Genomic DNA, 19,856 nt, shown 5'->3' with positions numbered 1-19,856 from the left:
CTCAGTCACAATTCTACAGCATCATCTTTGATGTTTTTTCATGCATACTCTCTCTCCCATCTCCTCTCTAAGCCCTTAGCCTGTGGAGGGCTGAGGCTGTCTTCTTTCTACCAATCTGATCCGCCATGACTCACAAGTAGGTCAGTAGGTCCGTGATGGGTGGGAACACAGCATGGAGGCTGTTACACCCCACAAAGAGGTCAATTAAGGTGGAAGCTAAGCATCTCTCACTTTGTGAAGGAGTTAGTGACTCAAGATATTAGTTAAAGATGTCACTGGGCAGCCCTGGGGAAAGCTGGCTGGCAGGTGTTGAGCAAACTGAGAGATGAAGCCTTGATTTCTGTGGAGCCTTCTTTGTTCCTGAGAGCCAGCAAGGGTATCTGGGAGGGCTTAAAGGGAGGAAGGGAAGGAAGGGGCAAAGATGTAATTACATCATAAGTAAAGTAAATGGTTTTTAAAGTTATAATTCATTTGAGCTAATTACTTTTTAATTAATGTTACTCGACTTTAATTTTATTATTGAAATGTTTGAGAGCAAGTCCCTGTATTCTTCTAAAACACGAATCTAGACTGTTCTCACACAACATATGCAAATTTTGTTTGTTTGTTTGTTTAAACATGGTTTCTCTGGATAGAGCTGGCTGTTCTGGAACTCGCTCTGTAGATCAGGCAAGCCTTGAACTCACAGAGATATGCCTGCCTTTGCCTTGACATATCCACTCACCAAAGATACCTGGTAGTCTTCACGTCTAAGAGTTCCCACCCATCCCGACCACAATAAGATGGGGACTAAGGCATGGACCTTTGAGAAAAATTAGGATCCAACTGTATGTAGCACTTAATTTTTTTTCTCTGAATAAGAATAAATATTCTAACTGTAAATCAGTTTTAAAGACATTTTCTTTCTCATTAAATGTACTGAGAAAACAAGCAAGCTTACCACATGGAGACACTACCACAGAGGAGTATCTACTAGTTCTTACAAGGCAGACACTGGGGGCTACTGTGTGCTTTGGCATGTTACTTGTGAACTCACCACACAGGGGCATTGTCACTAGGAAGAGGAAGTGTGGCATTTGTTTGTTATCTGAATGGGCATTGATGTTACAGGAGCTGTTGCCTCTCTGTTTTCCCTCTTCCATCTTTCCATTTCTCCAAGGGAAGTCGTTCCTGCTTAGCTGCCCTACACTTTTACTGCATGTGTGTCTGTCCTTACCCACATCTTTCGCTTAGGAAATCTTTATAAATTATTAATTTTTCTGCATGAGTTATTTATATACTCTATACATTAATCCCTTGTCAAGTACATGTCTTGAAAAGACCATCTCAGCTTATCTTTTAATTTGTATGCTGTCTCCCGTCATATTAAAAGTATTTTTAAATTTTAAATATAAGCTGGGCGTGGTGGCACACGCCTTTAATCCCAGCACTTGGGAGGCAGAGGCAGGAGGATTTCTGAGTTCGAGGCCAGCCTGGTCTACAGAGTGAGTTCCAGGACAGCCAGGGCTACACAGAGAAACCCTGTCTCAAAAAACCAAAAAAAAAAAAAAAAAAAAAATTAAATATGATTCATTTTGTCATTTCCCCTATGGGTTGTGCATTTTAATGCTTTGTTTAAGACATACGTCCCAGGATTGAGTTGTAGCTCAGTGGTAGCGCATTTGCTCGGCATACACAGGCCCCTGAGTTAGACCCCCAGTGTGACAAAAGGAAGGAAGGAAGGAAGGAAGGAAGGAAGGAAGGAAGGAAGGAAGGAAGGAAAGAAGGAAAGAAGGAAAGAAGGAAAGAAGGAAAGAAGGAAAGAAGGAAAGAAGGAAAGAAGGAAAGAAGGAAAGAAGGAAAGAAAGAATCCCCTAAGCCATGCTTATGAAGAAATTCTATGTTCATAATCAATATCCTAAAAAATTCTTATTTATATCCATATGTTTCTGTGTTGGTATCTGCACATGTGTGCAGAAGCCAGAGAGGGTATCAGATCCCCTGCGGTTGGATCACAGGTGGATGGGGTGCTGGGAAGGGTCCTTGGGAATAGCAACCAGCACGCCTAACTATCTCTCCAGCTGCATAATCAACATTTTTAAAACGTTTTCTTTTTCTCCAGTTGATATTTAATGTATCTGAAATTTAATTTGAATGTAAAGGAAAAAAATTTTAGTGAGTGTTTTTAAATGAGAATAAATGAGGAAGACTAAATATTGCTTGTAATCTGTAAATGCTGGTTTAAACTATCCTTGTCTGCATACTACCTTGAATACATTTAATACTCAGAAAACATGTTCTGGCCACTTTTTTCCAGCAATGTGGATTGCTTAGACTATGTATAAAGTTGGCCTTTTAAAGTCATATGAGTTGTGCTTAATTTTTACTGCTTTGAGCAGGAAACAATATCTTAATAGGATTAACTTTATTTAAGTATGGAATTATTCCAATTAAGTTGGAAAACAAAAATGACTTCTCCAATGATGCCCATTTTTAGAAAGCTCATCTGGGAACTCTCTGTACTCCTAGGCAAGTACATTTACCTTCTACCAGAAGAAATGCATACAAGACATTTTAATCTACTTTCAATGATCCTGGAAGTCAGGTTCTCAAATCAAAAGAATGCTTGCTGCCAACTTTCACATCTATGATTTGAAGTTACCACTGTAAGTTTAGCAAGGCCTGGCTGCATTGCTAAGTCTCATGCCAAGACCTGTGAGCTCTCTCCCCTTTTGTAAGTAGCCTGAAAAGAAGTACTTAAAACCTGATTTTAATTGAAGGCAATCAATGTAAACCAAGGAAACTGTTTTGTTTTAAAGGAGACAGCCTGTAAGTTCTGCTAAGAACAATTCCCCTTGGGTTTTTTTTTTCTTAAGAGTCTCAGAAATTTGATCTTTCAAATATTTCTAGGAATTCCAAAGTCTATCACACAAAGGAGGAACACCTTCGTTTTGTTCTGGAGTGAGGGGGACAGAATAGAATGTTCTTGAAAATATGAATCTAGAAGGTTAAAACATAGTTGGGAAGGTGAATTATTTTATTTTCAGTTTCTATATATAGACCAACTTCCCCCATTATGACTGAAAGAAATGTCTCAGACAGCAAATGATGTCATTGCTTCCCTTGACTTGAAATGCTTCTATCATCTGCTTGAAAGAAAACAAAGAATCCAAGAATCACAGAGAAACACCTCCTCAATGAGACTTTTCAGGAAGACACTTGTCGCTAGTCCCGCAGCCCAGAGACTTCAAAATCACACTGCTTCTCAGCGAACTCCCCACGGACCACCATTTAGGAGTAATTTGAATTCAAAATCAGCATTCTTGAGTTCAGATAAGGAGGGGTGGGGGAGAAGGAGAGGGAGAGAGAGAGGGCGATAAGTATAAAAAGTGAATAGTTTAAAAAGGAACAGGTAACCACCTTACTGCTCGGGAGTCCCCGTGTTCAGCGGGAAAACAAACACGAATTAATATCTCTGTCTTCTTTGCAGGTCTCTCTACAACTCATCTCTGGAAGTCTGTCCGGAAAGACGGTTCCGATTCCTAGTTTATTGAAATACAGTGCAAAACTCCCAGTTGCAATAAAAGAAAAGAAAGCACGGGAGGAAGCCAACTAGCTAAGCAAAAACAGAAAACAAGAAAGAGAGAAGGAAGGAGGGAGGGAAAGAGACAGAGACAGGGACGGGGCAGACAGAGACACAAAGAGAGAGGAGACAGAGAGGGAGCTAGACAGACAGACAGACAGATACAGAGAGAGAGAGAGAGAGAGAGAGAGAGAGAGAGAGAGAGAGAGAGAGAGAGAGCGAGCTAATCTCCTTGCAGCAGGAGACAACAGCACCCCACCCCCAAGAAGTCCCCCTCCGCTGCTGGGGAGCGCTGGGCACACAGTGGCTTCTGAGGTCGCCAGCTTGTCACCCTGGCCCTTGGCAGCCTAGGCTCGCACCTGGACGCCCCTTCTAGCCCACACTCAAGAGGAGAGAGAGAGAGAGAGAGAGAGAGAGAGAGAGAGAGAGAGAGAGAGAGAGAGAGAACACGGCAGACAGAAAGACAGACAGAAAAGAGAATGGCCCACCTGTGAGCCCGGCAGGCAAGAAACGCGCCGGTCACAGACACAAAATGGAGAAAGAGGAACCGAGAGGGACAGGAAGGAGGGAGGCACGGGAAGGGACAGTAGGATAAAAACTGTCCAGGGTCCGTGGGTTAGAGGATGCCAGATGGAGAACTCAGGAGTGGAAAGCCAGGAAGAGCGAGGAGGCCAAGGCAGTGCTCGGGCCAGGCTGCTCCGGTGTCCAGGCTCCATTTCCAACAGCGCCATATTCGTGCAGCCCTTTGTCGTGGTTGATTTTTCCCCGGCGGCTGGGGACTTGTGCCAGTGGGTTTCTGCCGCTTGGGCCGAGGGCTTGGCGGCAGGGCAGGATGCAGGGCTCAGTTGGGGGACCTTCGTGCCCACCTATATACCTTGCGGGGCTTCAGTGTGCTGGGCCCAGCTGGGAACCATCGTGCCTGCCTCACAGGGCTTCAGGGTACAGAGCACAGGGGGAGCCTCAGGCCTGTCTTCCTGGTAGGGCTGTAGGGTGCAGGCTCCAGCTGGGAACCCCAGTGCCTGTTTTTGCCCTTGCAGGGCTGCAGGGGACAGGACCTAGCTGGAGGCCCTTCTCATACGTGCCTCGCAGGGCTGCAGGGTTAGCTGGAGGACCTTACTGCCCTTCAGGGCTGAGGGGTGCGGAACCCGGTTGCAAGTGGCTCTGGGGCGCTGCACTCCTCGGAGCCCATGTCCTTGACGTTGGAACGGTGAGTAGCAGACGCTAGTGCAGGAAGGAGGCGTTACTAGATTGATCAAAGAAAGAAAAAGAGGAAGGACGCCCTTAAAGAGAAGGGCGCTAGCTGAAAATAGCGGAGCACAGCGCCCCAAGATCCGAGCCTTTCTGGAAGGGATTTCGGGCCTCCCGCCCCCCTCCCCATCCCACCTGGGGCGGGCGGTCAGCCACCAAGTCTCTACCCTAGTTGCTCTCCTTCCAGAGCTCTTACAGGGTCGACTGTCGGGCCGGCTGCCCGGACCTCCAGGTCCGCGGGTCGCTCCACCCCACCCCTACGTCCAATATATCAAAGCTCCCATGGTAGATCTTGGGGTAGCTGGAGGCACCCCCAGATAGAAGCCGCGTCCGCCACTCGTCCCACCCTATGTCGCTCTGACATAGTGTCACCCTGAACCTCACGCACGTCTTCTTCACAATTCTCCCCTCTTTTCATGACCAGCGTTGTCCTTTCCTCCAAATCCCATCCTCGCCGGAGCTAAGGAAGGCCCTGGGTGCCTGGTGTCCCCTCCCTTTTCCAAGGACTCGGGGAGCCATAGGGCCCCGACACTCCAAGCCGGAGAACCCTGAGGCCAGAGCCCCGCGCCCGCCCGGAGCTATGTTGTCGACCAGGCCGGAGCCTCTGGCTTCGTCCCTCCCAGGTGGGAAGGACTCAGGCTGGAAGGGAGGAGGCGACCGCTCCCTCAGGACCAAAGCAAAAAACAGCTAGCCACTCGCGATCGCCGCCGGGGTGACCGATACCCACATCGCCCAGCGGCGGTTCCGTGGCCTCTGTTCTGACTTTATGCCTGGAAGAAAACTTCTTCAGGTTGGTTGTCCTCCTTTCCAACAGAGAGCGCTGCCTGTCGTCTCCCTTCCGGAGGCCACTGGTACCTGTCATCCGCCCCCCCCCACCCCAGGTGCTTGTCATCCATCCCGCGGTAGCGGCTACTTTTATCTCTGCACTCTTAACCGGATTTTGACTTTTGAAACTTTTCTGTTACATTGAATAGTTCTTCTTTCACAGATCTATTTTCCTACTTTCATAGAGTTTAGGTTTTCAGAAAAAGATTTCTTTCTCAGGCAGAAAATACAGGTTTATTTATTTCTCCCTTCCCTTCCCTTCCCTTCCCTTCCCTTCCCTTCCCTTCCCTTCCCTTCCCTTCCCTTCCCTTCCCTTCCCTTCCCTTCCCTTCCCTTCCCTTCCCTTCCCTTCCCTTCCCTTCCCTTCCCTTCCCTTCCCTTCCCTTCCCTTCCCTTCCCTTCCCTTCCCTTCCTCTTTCTTTCTTTCTTTCTTTCTTTCTTTCTTTCTTTCTTTCTTTCTTTCTCCCTCTCTTTCATGAAATTCTGCTTGAAAAGTTGCATTATAATGCAAGCTGCAAATTTCTAGAGGAGGGAAGAGAAGGGAGTGGCTTGAGTCCCACGGTGAGGACCGGTTAGTTTCAGGAGATTCCTTCCCTGTGTTTTTGTAAAATCCTAAAACCAAATTTCAAAATGAAATAACCTTGTGCTCACTTGGAGATAGTCCACAGAATTCAGAACTGAAAACCTCGGCAAGCTGAAAGGCCTGCTTAGAAATCAGTTTAGCTTCTGTTGCTGAGAAAGGGTCTTTTGTTGTTGCTTTTAAGACTGTAAGATTTTTTTAAATTAAATAATTCATCACTGTGTAGATGTTTATAACTTGACCATAGTCAACACTTTAGACTCCTGGTTTGTGCTCTTGTTTTTGACTTCTTGGAAGTTCGTATGTAGTCTTTAGTGCTTCCTTCTTTATAGAAGCCTTTCCTGGCTCCACAGTTCTATTTAGTCAGGAGTTTTGTAAAAATCAAATTTCTAAAGCCACCTAGAAAAGAGTGCTTTATGGGATTGATGCTTAAAGTAAGTTGCTCTCTCCCCTCTCCGGATAACCTCCTTCTAAAGTTAAAGCTGGAAGTTGTAGTTTTGATTGATAATCTAGCCACTCTTGGATCCAGTCACTAAATCTAACAGATTAGATTCTGAGGCCTACTTTTTCTTTAAAACCATTGCAAAATATTTATGAAATTATTATGAGAAAGGAGGGTTTCATGTCAGGAGGCAGGTACTGGTGAACGTTCAATGTAAAACAAATCACCACATTTATGCATGCTATTTCTAACACTTAATGCGCTAAGGATTGCTGACTAATACACAAGAAAGTGTCTTTATTTGATAGATTTATCATGTAAAAGAAAGTGCATGATCTCTGTCCCAGAATTCACTGAAGCAGAATTTTAAATAGATCCCTTACATCTTTTCAAAATCCATCTAGACAAGTAGGTATTGCCATCAGGACAATTTTTGAGCAAGGTAATCTTTAGGAATGCAAAAACATAGATTCACAAATGCCCAGCATGTGACAGTCAATTTCTCATAATACATTCTTTACAAACAGCTGTGGGTTTTTTTTTTTTATTTGTTTCTAACATTATCTGTTGGTCTATATGTCTTTCAAAAGCTTCATGTTATAATATTACCTACATGGAAGACATTTATTTACAATTAAGTGCTTTGTTAATGTTGCAAGTCATAACTGCTTTGACCATTGATGTATGTAATACTGAGTGTGTACTTTCAATGGTCCTTACTTACATCCTGTAGACTTCAAACTTCAAGTATCTACACTCTTTGAAGTAACATTTCCTTAAGTGGCAGATGCTCATGGATCAGCACACAAAATAATTCAGGCATTTCATGTAACAAAGTCTTACTGAGATAACTTTGTTCTCCCAGACTCTCCCAGTCTACTGTTTTATTAGATCTCCTGGTTGTGTCTGCTTCACAGCAAAGACTATCAAACAGTTTAAATGAATTGAGATATTATCATCTCCCTTCCTTACATTCCATGCTGATTCTTGTTTTTATGAGAAATTGATACCATTGATGAATGGTTTTACAACTAAAACTATACAAGCACTGATATTCACTTATTAAATTTATAGAATTTTTGAGGTCTAGTAGCATCTGAGCACTGAATATCCTCAAAGTATTTTCTGTCCTGTAGGAAACTAGTCATTGTAACTCTTTATGATGCCTGGCAATTTAGAAATAGTAATCTCTTAATGTTTGTCATGCATGGTTCTTGCTTTAGGCGAGCTAAATAGGACACAAAATATTCTAAGGGGAAAACTATATTCAGCAGAGGTGGTGAGGAGGGAGGAGGAGGCATTGAAGTGATAATGTTTATTGTCTACATGTTTCTTTGCAAGGAATTTTTGTTTGTTTTCACATAAAACTGTGATATGTTCAATTCAATGCTTCCACAAAAATAATGTAGTTTAAAGACCTAAACATTTTTTAAAGCACAAGATTAATACTCAGCCAAAATATTAGTTTCTCATGTTATAAAAATAATTACCCATAAGCCATTGATCTTATGCTATATGAGTGAAAAGTTTACAGAAAATTACAGGACAATATCCTGGTCATGTTGCTGAATGGCAAAATTTTCAGACCATAATGTTCTGTTTGTAAAAACCAGGGAATTTTTACAGTGGTTTCCTTACATTGTCCTGTGTTATTTTAAATTCTCTTCATTAAAGCACAAAGCTCCTGAACTGACTTCTTTTTAAGCACATAGAATAGCTGACTTTGCCTGTTGTGAATAAGAAGTTACTGAATCCAAACACAATGATAGCTCAGCTTCCTATGTCAATTTTGTGCTCTGTTAGAAGATGTGTAGCAGTTAGCTCATTGGCCCAGCACAGCAAAGTCTCCTCACATAGCAGATGATAAACTGTTTTCAACTGCTGTTCTAAAATCCTAGCCTCCAGAAACAAGGAACAAATGTGGTGTTTGCACGTTACTCTGCACTGAACACAGACAGGAGGAGCTCCAATTGTCTTCTAAGTAGATTTGGCTTACTTTTATAATTGCTTCTCTAATGAGGGATTAATGATTACCTACTTTAAAAACTGAACAACCTGGTTAAACACACACACAGTTACAGAAGTCCTAATCATCCTTATGAATGCTATGATATAAAATGAACCCCTTGAAATAGCATCTTGAAACTGTGATTTGGACTCTTATTTAGAATACTGAACACCAAGTACTACAGTTTTGTCTTGCCTTTTACCATGCCAATTCTTACAGAGATACAGAAATATGCAAAATGAAACACAAAATATGCAAAATTATATACAGATACTTTTTAAATTTTGAGAGGGAGTTAGATAAAAGAAAAGAAAATTCTAGAAGCCTAGCAGTGGTGCAGAATTCTCTGCCTTCTTCACAAGTGGGATCAGTAATTTTAAGGGCAGTTGGCTACAATAATTGTGTAATTTGAAAGTGTGAACCTAGGTGAAATTCAGACATTCAGGAGAAAGCTCATACACTGTTACTGTCTATATCATTGGGCGTCACAGTAAATATGGGTGAAAAGAGGGTAGAACACGTGCAGGCATGGAGTCCTTAACATGGGTGGGAAAGGAGAGAGAGAAGCGATGGGGAGCCACAGACAGGGACTGAATTATTGAGTAAGGGAGGCATCAAATTTGTTTACTGTTTTGCATGGTCAAAATCAACTCACCAGATAATGCCTTGTGAAAAATTAACACTTAAATGATCTATAATCAGCCCATTTGGTTCAGTTTCTTTCTTTTTTATGGGCAATAAAGATGTTAGCACAAAGTATAATGGAAAAAAATGAATTAATTAAAGATTTCAGGCACAAACTTAAATGTAAAATAGGTCATTAAATAAAAAGTGAAATATTAGTTTGCTTGTGAGTTTGGCAACCAGATAACTTATCTGTCTACAGAAATCAAATTAACCATAATTTCGGTGTTATGCAAATGATATGAATAAATATCACAGCTAGATAACACCTCTTAAATCATTTTAGAGTCCACCTTGATGTTTTCACCTTGGTTTTATTATGAACAGATATCCACGTTGTGTGGAAATTCCTCAGTTCATCATGTAGTAGTGTGGTTATTCTGACAAAACTCACCACACTCAGATGCTTTCTTCTCTAATGAGCTTGTTTCAACCCATTCAAGAAACTATCCTAAACGCAATTGTTATCACTTTCAGGCTAATTCCAAACAAATGAAGATTAATGGAGGATCAGTAATTACATTTACATTCATGCATTTAAGTGAAAAATGAATTGTTGGTTTAAAAAAAAGCTAATGTCGTAAATGTGCGACTTATATGTGTCCTTTGTTCTTAGTTACGAAATAAATATCAACTAATTGTTCAATTTGACACCCTCCAAAAAAGATATAGTCTTTAGTTAATTTATCACTCATAATTGTTATTCTCTGCAACCCAATAAGTTATCTGTAATCAAAGATATGTTAATCCTCAGACCACTGGAGCCATTTTCCCAACGGTACATCAATTTACAAGATGTATAGACATTTTGCTGATTTTGGAGGCTGGTTTGTGCTGATTTACCCTAGGCCCTGGTGAACTGGAGCTTCAGGCAATCTGAGATTCCGAATGGTTCCTTCCTGGCTTTCTGCTTCCTGGTATTATTATTATTATTATTATTATTATTATTATTAGCCTGTGAGCATCTGCACTGTGATCTGATGTGACCCACAGTTCTTATTTTGTGACTGGAGATTTACTTTTTCCCGTCTACATTTCTGACTTAGTGTGCACAAGCAAACAGATTTGGTCCCTGCTGTCTGCCCATGTTAGCAAACATGCAGTCTACTATCCTACAGAAGGCTAATCCAGTGCTACCCCTCCCAGAAGCCTGACCTCCTCTTACTACCTGACTTTTTGTAGAGACTAGGGGCTTGTTAGGTGTTTCCCTCTCAGCTATGCTGGACACCAGACTGCTCATGCCAGAGTAACTAGCTACAAGTTTCCTACAGCACAGACCTGCAGAGAAACATTGTTGCAGTTCTTCAGGGCTGTGCCCCAACTTCCATTCCCTGGGTTAATTAAATCGTCCAGGAACATCTCTCCAGTATGTTGGTTGCCAAAGACTATGTTTGACCAGTTCTTTTGGGAACTTGACTAACTAGTCTACCCTTAGTTGAAAGGACACAGAAAGTCAGGGCCGTAATATCTCTGTTCTGGGTTACCCCATAGTCACTCTGAGACCAGATCTCCAGTGATGGAACTCAAATAATAGGATGGCCTCAAGCAAGATCCCAGCATCCTTGGCATTGTCTTGGTCTTCAAGTTAATAAACTGCAAGGCACACCGTGGTTCTCTTTATTGGCATTGGATCCTCCACTCCAGGGCAGTTCTGGTCCTGTGGTATCTTGCTGAGTCATAACATGTCTTTGAAGCATGTCAATAATCCAGCAAAAGGGACTTAATCTTAGGTTTTATTTAGACTATATTCTAAAGGTTGGAGTTTTAGCTTAATGTTGTTTCTGCAGCACAGACCACAGTTTTTACTGACACATATCTACTTCTCCAAAGGATTCTGACAAAATAATATCCATCGGTGGCAGGGCCAAATCCTGCTCCTCGGCCATTTACTTCCTTGGAGATTTGGTTAGATCCTCTTACTGACAGGTGCACCCAGCCATACTCAACTTAGTTAGTGAACACTGAGGTTACACTTACAGTTATTTTTGAAGTCCATTTTCTAAAATGTATATTAGCCCATTTACTTCTATCAGGTTTACGAAGAGGGTATTATCAAACTTATTTTCCTAAGTGTGTGCTCTGAGACATAAGGATGCACATAGTCAGCTGCTATACTGGGCATGCAAGGTGGCCCATGCACAAACCTCTGATGACATTGATATGTTTTACAGGGAGAGGAGCTGTAAGCCAGTGAACCACTGAATGTGCACACACACATACAAATAAATAAAATAATGCATTTAAGAATGTAATAATTAGCTTGGCAGTGGTGGTGCATGCCTTTAATCCCAGCACTTGGGAGGCAGAGGCAGAGGCAGAGGCAGAGGCAGGCGGATTTCTGAGTTTGAGGCCAGTCTGGTCTACAAAGTGAGTTCCAGGACAGCCAAGGCTATACAGAGAAACCCTGTCTCGAAAACAAAGCAAAACAAAACAAAAAAGATCAAGAGATCTGGACTATAATGATCAGGTGGGAAATGGCAAGACATGAACTTGGGGACAGATGCAGAGGCCAAACAGTGCTCCGAGTCGTAGACCACAGCAATGTGCATACATCTCAGTCTAAACGTAAAGGAAGCCTTTGAGAGGGTCAGGCAGTTGTGCTGTAACTGACTTTCTTGCAGAACTGGCTATGCTGGTTACATGTTGGAAAATGGGCAAAACTAATTTATGCGTTTTGACTGAAGGGCTGGGTATGCAGATGGGTTTCAAAATAGCATCCAACTATGTATTTGCACTTTTCTGTAAATAACTTTTTTCCTGAGATATTTATGTAAAACCTTTACTGCAAACCAGTTGCAATGTTTATGGCAGTTGGATGTGAAGCAGATTTTGGGGACACGGCTGGGAGTGGGAACCCTTTAGCTGATGGGAGCTTGAAATGATGTAGAAGCCAGGGAAATGAGAAACACTGAAAGAGAGGGAATGTTTTCTTGTGAAACTGCCAGAAGTTGTTAATGGATGGGAGATATGAATTTCAAAGAGAAGGACAAGCGCACTGGCTCTCTATTACTATAACAAAATGCCTGAAACTATTTAAAAGGAGAAAAGGCTAGGCTTGGTTCACAGTTCTGAAGGTTTCAGTATATATTCATCGAGTCTTGATGCCTTTGTGCCTGTAGCAAGGAGCACATCCCGACAGCAGTGGGTGAGGGGAGAAAGTGCTGGCCTTAGGGTGGGGCACGTCATACTTCAGGATGGCGTGTACTTCAAGACCTAAGACTTTCCTCGAGACCTCACCTCTTAACTACAACCATCTTCCAAAAGCGTGGTGAGCTGGGCACTAAGCAGAATGGTGTGTGGCTTTCTGGGGACACATCCAAGTCATAGTAAAAATGTCTAGGTTTCCGACCCGAGCAACTAGGCAAAGGGCATACTGCAGACTGAGCATAGGTAAAAAGATTCTGATTAGGAAACACTTGGGCTTAGGTGCCCAAGGTGTTCAAGGACTGGCATGGAGCTGACAACAGATAAATGGCTGCTCAGAGGGACCTATGACAGTGGTGTGAGCCACAGTGTTGTCCACCTACTGGTCAGGACAGAATAGAAATGTTTAGAGTCACTTGGGGGAAAAGGGTAGAGGTCAAAAAAGAGATGGAGAAAAAAACCAGTCTTAAGAAACATCTTGAAAATTAAGGTAAATGGGCTAGAGAGATGGCTCAATGGTTAAGAGCACTTGACTGCTCTTCGAAAAGACCAGGGTTCAATTCCCAGCATCCCTATGGTGGCTCACAATTCCACTTCCAAACACTGGCTTCTGGCCTCCTTCAGCACCAGGCACACGTGGTGCACAGACATACATGCAGGCAAAACATCTATACATCTGAAACTGAAAAACAAAATAAAACAGGAGACCAGTATGCATGTGCTTACTAGCGCATGTGCGGGACAGAGAACAGCTCTGAGTTTGTTCTCCCCTACCATTTCATGGGTCTTAGGGGTTAACGTCAAGTTGTTCGTCTTTATCCACTGTGGAAGCTTGACTGGGGGCTTCTTCTACTCCAAGGGGGCTGCTGCTTCCCAGGGATCACGGCTAGGGGGAAGGTTCCCTCTCTTCCCCCCTCCCCCCCCCCCACCAGTGTGTCTGGTACATTCCTCCACCTCCTGCTGAGGACAAGCAGTGCTCCTGAAGACTGCTGTAAGTCAGGGATGGCTGGGCTCTCCTGAACTTGGCAAACAAAAGAAAGAGAGAGCATGGTATTTTGTTTTTCTTTCCTTTGGTAGCTGTGCTCACATATAATTTATGGGAAGGAGTCAGATGTGTTCAGTTTGCTTTAGAAGGAGATCGGAAGGATTAGAAAAGCATCGAATGGACAGAGGCAGCAGAATATGGAAGCTCTGTGCAGTTGTCTTGGGGGAGTGGTTGGGGGGAGGGGGTGGGCAAGGGAAAGCAAAGAAAATGCAGACCAAGCTGCTTATTTAGCGTCAACTCATCTCTCCTTGCAGATCCACTGGTGGGGGAGGGGAGCTGACACCTTTTGTTTTAAATGCAAATACGAAATCCTGTGAAGAACTGCTTTATTTGATCCTGAGAGCTCGGTACTTGGCAAGCAGAGACATTTGTAGGAGAGAGAAGTGGCCTTTTGAAAGTTTAGCTGTTTCCTCAGCACCCAGGTGACAGGTTCCTGGTGTAGAGCATTCTCTATGTAAGTTAAACACTCTCCATGCTATATAAACTCTCCCTACCCTGTATAAAGTGTGCATATCTCAACATGTGTGACTGAACCTGAATGACTTGGGACTCCATTTTACCACAATTCCTGGAGTTTGCTCACACTGTGATCAAATAGTTATAAATGTTACATTTGCTCAGTACTGAAGCAGACCCACCGACTAAGGGGACTTAAGAGGGAGAGTTGGGGGAAAGGGGAGATGCTGGAGCACTGGTAAAGAACAGCAACACAGGCCCTTGGGGAGCAAGGTGGTCCTCTGAGATGCCATGGCCCCAGCTACCCAGAGCCATGCTGAGCATAAGTTTAGCTGCCTTCTCCTCCATAACATAGGCCTAGGCCCACAGATCAAAGGTACACACCTGATGCTCCAGACATGAAGGCCCCAGGATCCTGCTATCTCTGCATCTCCAGCTACTGAGTCTGTTTTTCTTTTTTCTTTTTTATACTTGGGTTCTGGGAATTGATTTTAGGTCTCCGTGGTTTCAAGCAAAGCATTTGACTAGCTGAGTTGTCTCTCCATGTAAGACTCTAAGGGGGGAGGGGGGCTTTAGCTTACCGGGGACCCCCTGAGTGAGCCACGTGGAGCCAGGATCAATGCAAAAGCAAAAGGAATTTATTGTTCCAGTGCACTGGAGTTGTCCCAGACCCAGAGGAGAGGCAGTGGCCCCCAGCACCCATTCAGTGAATTTTTAGATTGTTTCCAGGGTCAGAACAGAGCATCAGCAACTAGGCACAATATGATTGGCAGAACAGTGCACCCTTTAAACTGATTGGTCTTTAGGGAATGAGGTGGCAAGGACTTCCCTTGTCTGAAGGTGGGCAATGGTGTGTCCTACAGGTCGGTTCCCCACTGTGGTCTGAGGAATGCTAATTGGCCTCTCCCTTCTGGAGGGGCAAGTGTTCCATGACCTTCCCAAAGTTCCTAAGCTGACCTTTTCACCCATACCTCCTAGGGAGGATCTGTTTTTAAAAGTGGAGGGGGGGGGGTGCAGAAGAGAGATGGGAGTGCCATAGTGCAATCCCATGGAGGCCAAAGGTCAATTTTGTGAAATTGGTTCTCCTATTCCTCCTTTATATAGTGTGGTGATCTGAATAGGCTCCATAGACTCATGTGTTTGAATGCTTGGTCATTAGGGAGTGGTACTGGTGTGGCCTTGGTGGATCAATGTGTCACTGTGGGGAGCAAGCTTTGAGGTCTCATATGCTCAAGCAATCCCTAGTGTAGCTCAGTCTCCTTCTGCTGCCTTCAGATCAAACTTATAGAACTCTCAGATCCTTCTCTAGCACCATGTTCGCCTGCACACTGGCATGCTTCTTGCCATGAAGAGAACAGACTAAACCTGTCAAACTGTAAGACAGCCCCAGTTAAATGGTTTTGCTGTTGTTGTTTTTTATAATAGTTGTCTTGGGTGTGGTGTCTCTTCACAGCAATAGAAACCCTAACCAAGACACATAGGTTTCAGGAATTGATCCCAGGGGCCAAGCACCTTTACCCACTGTGCCATCTTGCCAGCTCCAGAATAGGATTTTTGAATGAAATGAATATTTTTTTTTTTTTTTTTTTAATTTTCCCATAAGACTCATTTATTAATAGTAAAGACTGGATATTGTAAGTTTCATTAAGTATTGATTATATTGTGGTATATTACATTGTTAAATCCAATATGTAAAGCTGCATTGGATAGACAATCCATTGTTTCCAATCGCCCCTTTGTTCACTTCTCACACAGGCTTCTCAAGAATTCCCACTCCGTGGGAAACGGGCCTTATTCTCAAGCCACCACCGATTGGACCAGAGTAGATAGCTGTGTTAATTAGTTTCTTATTCCTAAAAATTCGTATGGGAAAGAATGTGGAGGACAGATAACTGTAGCACTGAGCTACACTTTCATGCCTCAGCAGCTTTTTTTTTTTTTTTTTTTTTTTTTTAATATTTTTATTACATAATTTCCTCAATTACATTTCCAATACTATCCCAAAAGTCCCCCATAGCTCCCCCCACTTCCCTACCCACCCATTCCCATTCTTTTGGCCCTGGCATTCCCCTATATTGGGGCATATAAAGTTTGCAAGTCCAATGGGCCTCTCTTTCCATTGATGGCCGACTAGACCATCTTTCGATACATATGCAGCTAGAGACAAGAGCTCCAGGGTTCCGGTTAGTACATCATGTTGTTCCAACAATAGGGTTGCAGATCCCTTTAGCTCCTTGGGTACTTTCTCTAGCTTCTCCATTGGGAGCCCTGTGATACATCCAATAGCTGACTGTGAACATCCACTCCTGTGTTTGCTAGGCCCCGGCATCGTCTCACAAGAGACAGCTATATTTGGGTCCTTTCAGCAAGATCTTGCTAGTGTATGCAATGGTGTCAGCGTTTAGAAGCTGATTATGGGACGGATCCCTGGATACAGCAGTCTCTAAATGGTCCATCCTTTCATCACAGCTACGAACTTTGTCTCTGTAGCTCCTTCCCTGGGTGTTTTGTTCCCAATTCTAAGAAGGTGCACAGTGTCCACACTTTGGTCTTCATTCTTCTTGAGTTTCATGCGTTTAGCAAATTGTATCTTATATCTTGGGTATCCTAAGTTTTGGGCTAATATCCACTTATCAATGAATACATATTGTGTGAGTTCTTTTGTGATTGTGTTACTTCACTCAAGATGATGCCCTCCAGGTCCATCCATTTGGCTAGGAATTTCATAAATTCATTCTTTTTAATAGCTGAGTAGTACTCCATTGTGTAAATGTACCATAATTTCTGTATCCATTCCTCTGTTGAGGGACATCTGGGTTCTTTCCAGCTTCTGGCTATTATAAATAGGGCTGCTATGAACATAGTGGAGCATGTGTCCTTTTTACCAGTTGGGACATCTTCTGGATATATGCCCAGGAGAGGTATTGCTGGATCCTCCGGTAGTACTATGTCCAATTTTCTGAGGAACCGCCAGACTGATTTCCAGAGTGGTTGTACAAGCTTGCAATCCCACCAACAATGGAGGAGTGTTCCTCTTTCTCCACATCCTCGCCAGCATCTGCTGTCACCTGAATTTTTGATCTTAGCCATTCTGACTGGTGTGAGGTGGAATCTCAGGGTTGTTTTGATTTGCATTTCCCTGATGATTAAGGATGTTGAACATTTTTTCAGGTGCTTCTCTGCCATTCGGTATTCCTCAGGTGAGAATTCTTTGTTCAGTTCTGAGCCCCATTTTTTAATGGGGTTATTTGACTTTCTGGAGTCCACCTTCTTGAGTTCTTTATATATATTGGATATTAGTCCCTTATCTGATTTAGGATAGGTGAAGATCCTTTCCCAATCTGTTGGTGGTTTTTTTGTCTTATTGATGGTGTCTTTAGCCTTGCAGAAGCTTTGTAGTTTCATGAGGTCCCACTTGTCAATTCTCGATCTTACAGCACAAGCCATTACTGTTCTATTCAGGAATTTTTCCCCTGTGCCCATATCTTCAAGGCTTTTCCCCACTTTCTCCTCTATAAGTTTCAATTGTGATAAAAACTGCATGGTACTGGTATAGTGACAGACAAATAGACCAATGGAATAGAATTGAAGACCCAGAAATGAACCCACACACCTATGGTCACTTGATCTTCGACAAGGGAGCTAAAAACATCCAGTGGAAGAAAGACAGCATTTTCAACAAATGGTGCTGGCACAACTGGTTGTTAACATGTAGAAGAATGCGAATCGATCCATTCCTATCTCCTTGTACTAAGGTCAAGTCTAAGTGGATCAAGGAACTTCACATAAAACCAGAGACACTGAAACTTATAGAGGAGAAATGAATATTTTAATTGGGATTTGGATTTTGTCTTAGAGATGCCCCATGTTCCATGTTCCTAAATGCTTGCTTTGTCTGGGTATTAACATAGAAGCTCTGTAACTGGTTACTTAGTGTAAAACATAGCAGAATGTGTTACTATATTGCTGAACCTTATCCACTGTAGAGGCAGGGAACAGCTCCAGATGTGTTGTTGGAGGTGGGAGACAGAGCATGGGAGAGCTAGACTGCCTCCAGCTGTGTCCTGTGAGCCTGGTCCAGAGCTGTTTACACCCTGGCTGCCTCTGGTATTAGCTTTAAAGGTGCTTTTAGCCATTGCTACAGTCTAGGCTCTTCCTTTCTGCCTCCAAAGAGTTGGGGGAGGGGGGAGCCTCTCACCACTGGAGATGGTGGCCTGGATCTCAGTGATCAAGCCAGCAACTTAACTTGTAGTTTTTCTCTCATCACCTACCTGGTCTCTCTCTCAACATCCCTACCTCACAGCTTCCAAGCTTTACCTGCTACCATATATGCACTTAAGATTTTCCATTAAAGGGTGGGAGGTTTGTGAGTTATTATTCTGCCTTCCAAGCCTGCTCAGGATACCCTATGAGAACACTAGCCTTTCCACGGGAGCTGGAACATGAGGTGAAGGGAGTCTTTGTAGCCTAAGGCTGCACTTTCTGGAAATGTGTCAGTTTTGTGGTTCTTGAGATGCACTGTGCTTATCAGAGGCAGTACAGTCGAAAGTGACGGTGGCATTAGCTAACTTTCAAGTACTATGACAAAAGGCTAGACACAATCAACTTAAAAGGAAGAAGACTTATTCTGGTTCATGGTTTTAAAGGTTCCAGCCCATGGCCAGCTGGATATATTGCTTTGGGCCTATGGCTGGAGGTCCTAGTATCCCCTTCAAGGGCATGCCACCAAGGACTTGATTTTCTCTAGCCAGGCCCCACCACTTAGAAATTGTGCCACAAGCTGGCAACAAAGACTTTGGAACATGGTGTCTGAGAGTCACTGAGGGATGCAAGCCACAACATATGGTTGAATAGAATATCCGGAATAACCTTCCTTTTCATTCTGTGTCTTTATATACCTACTACCATTATGTACACACGGTAGATATTTTTAGAAAATACATCTTTTAAAAAGAAAAAAAAAGCCCTGCTATGAAATGTTTATTTGATCCAGCTGTGTAGTGTTATTTGCTGATTGAAGAACTTAGTATATTCATACGTATATGAATATATGCATATTCTAGTCCTGTGAGCAATAGAGAACAGGACAGGATGGGAGCAAGAGAGTTGTGCTTTGTACACCTGCACTCTGGTGGGAGAGGGGGCTTGGGGGAGCTCTCATGTGCTCCAGATGCGATGTTCAAAGTAGACAGTAGTTACTTCTGATCTATTTCAGCAATATTAAATGTGAGATTAATTTAAATTTTCCCTAAGGCTCAATGGGAAACAGGTGTCAAGAGAACAAAACTAAGATTTTTTTTTCTTTTCTTTTTGGCTTTCATAGCTCTTCTGCTCCAGAGAGTGAAGGTTTCCCATTGTTAATGAAAGGGAAAGATTATATACTCCTATCAGCTGTTCCTAACCGCAAAGCTAGCCGCCATCTCTGATTCCCCACATCCCTTCATCCTTGTAGGCAGTGACCCATCACCAAGTCCTGGTGTTTCTATTTCCAAGGTGAATTGTGTGGGGATACCCCCTCCCCTAGACTGGACACTGTAATGGATCCTGTATTAGGAATGTACCCAGTAGGGAATAACAGAAAACCAAAGGGAAACTTTATACAAAGAGAAAGTTAAAACAGTGTCCTGAGGGTCAGCAGCCCAGGTCTCTGCAAGCCCAGGGATGCTCGGGAGCCTAGGTTCTGCCACTGTTTCCTATCACCATCCCTAATGTACTGACTTTCATGTCACACTTGTTATTTCACAGCCTCCAGATGGCTGCTTAGTGGACAGCCATTGCATGTGTTCTTCAGAGACGAGAAAGGGTAAGAGCAAAGGAGAATTCCCTGCAAAGGTTTACCTGTTCATTCCTCAGGAAAGCACT

At 43.2% G+C, this 19,856-nt stretch overlaps 1 protein-coding gene across 4 annotated transcripts in view; it reads left to right on the top strand.

Moving 5' to 3' along the window:
• The first annotated feature begins 1,588 nt into the window (after nucleotides 1–1,588).
• The window catches only part of LOC147005964 (uncharacterized), a 34,334-nt gene continuing 16,066 nt past the window's right edge, over nucleotides 1,589–19,856 (top strand). Inside the window, exons 1-2 of one of the 4 annotated variants that reach the window (XM_085835153.1) lie at nucleotides 1,589–4,769; nucleotides 19,740–19,797. In XM_085835153.1, the coding sequence (XP_085691279.1) occupies nucleotides 4,395–4,769; nucleotides 19,740–19,797 (433 nt within the window). In that variant the 5' untranslated portion in view covers nucleotides 1,589–4,394. Of the gene's footprint in view, nucleotides 4,770–5,381; nucleotides 5,601–19,739; nucleotides 19,798–19,856 lie in introns of those variants that run through there. The other 3 variants (XR_015046563.1, XM_085835154.1, XR_015046562.1) reach the window with 3 other exon arrangements.

The sequence above is a fragment of the Mus caroli genome, unplaced genomic scaffold, assembly GCF_978045245.1.
Source record: "Mus caroli unplaced genomic scaffold, Mus_caroli_1 scaffold_2, whole genome shotgun sequence".
Taxonomy (NCBI): Eukaryota; Metazoa; Chordata; class Mammalia; order Rodentia; family Muridae; genus Mus; species Mus caroli.
The sequence above is the reverse complement of the archived record's forward strand: the minus strand, read 5'-3'. Positions and strand labels throughout refer to the sequence as shown.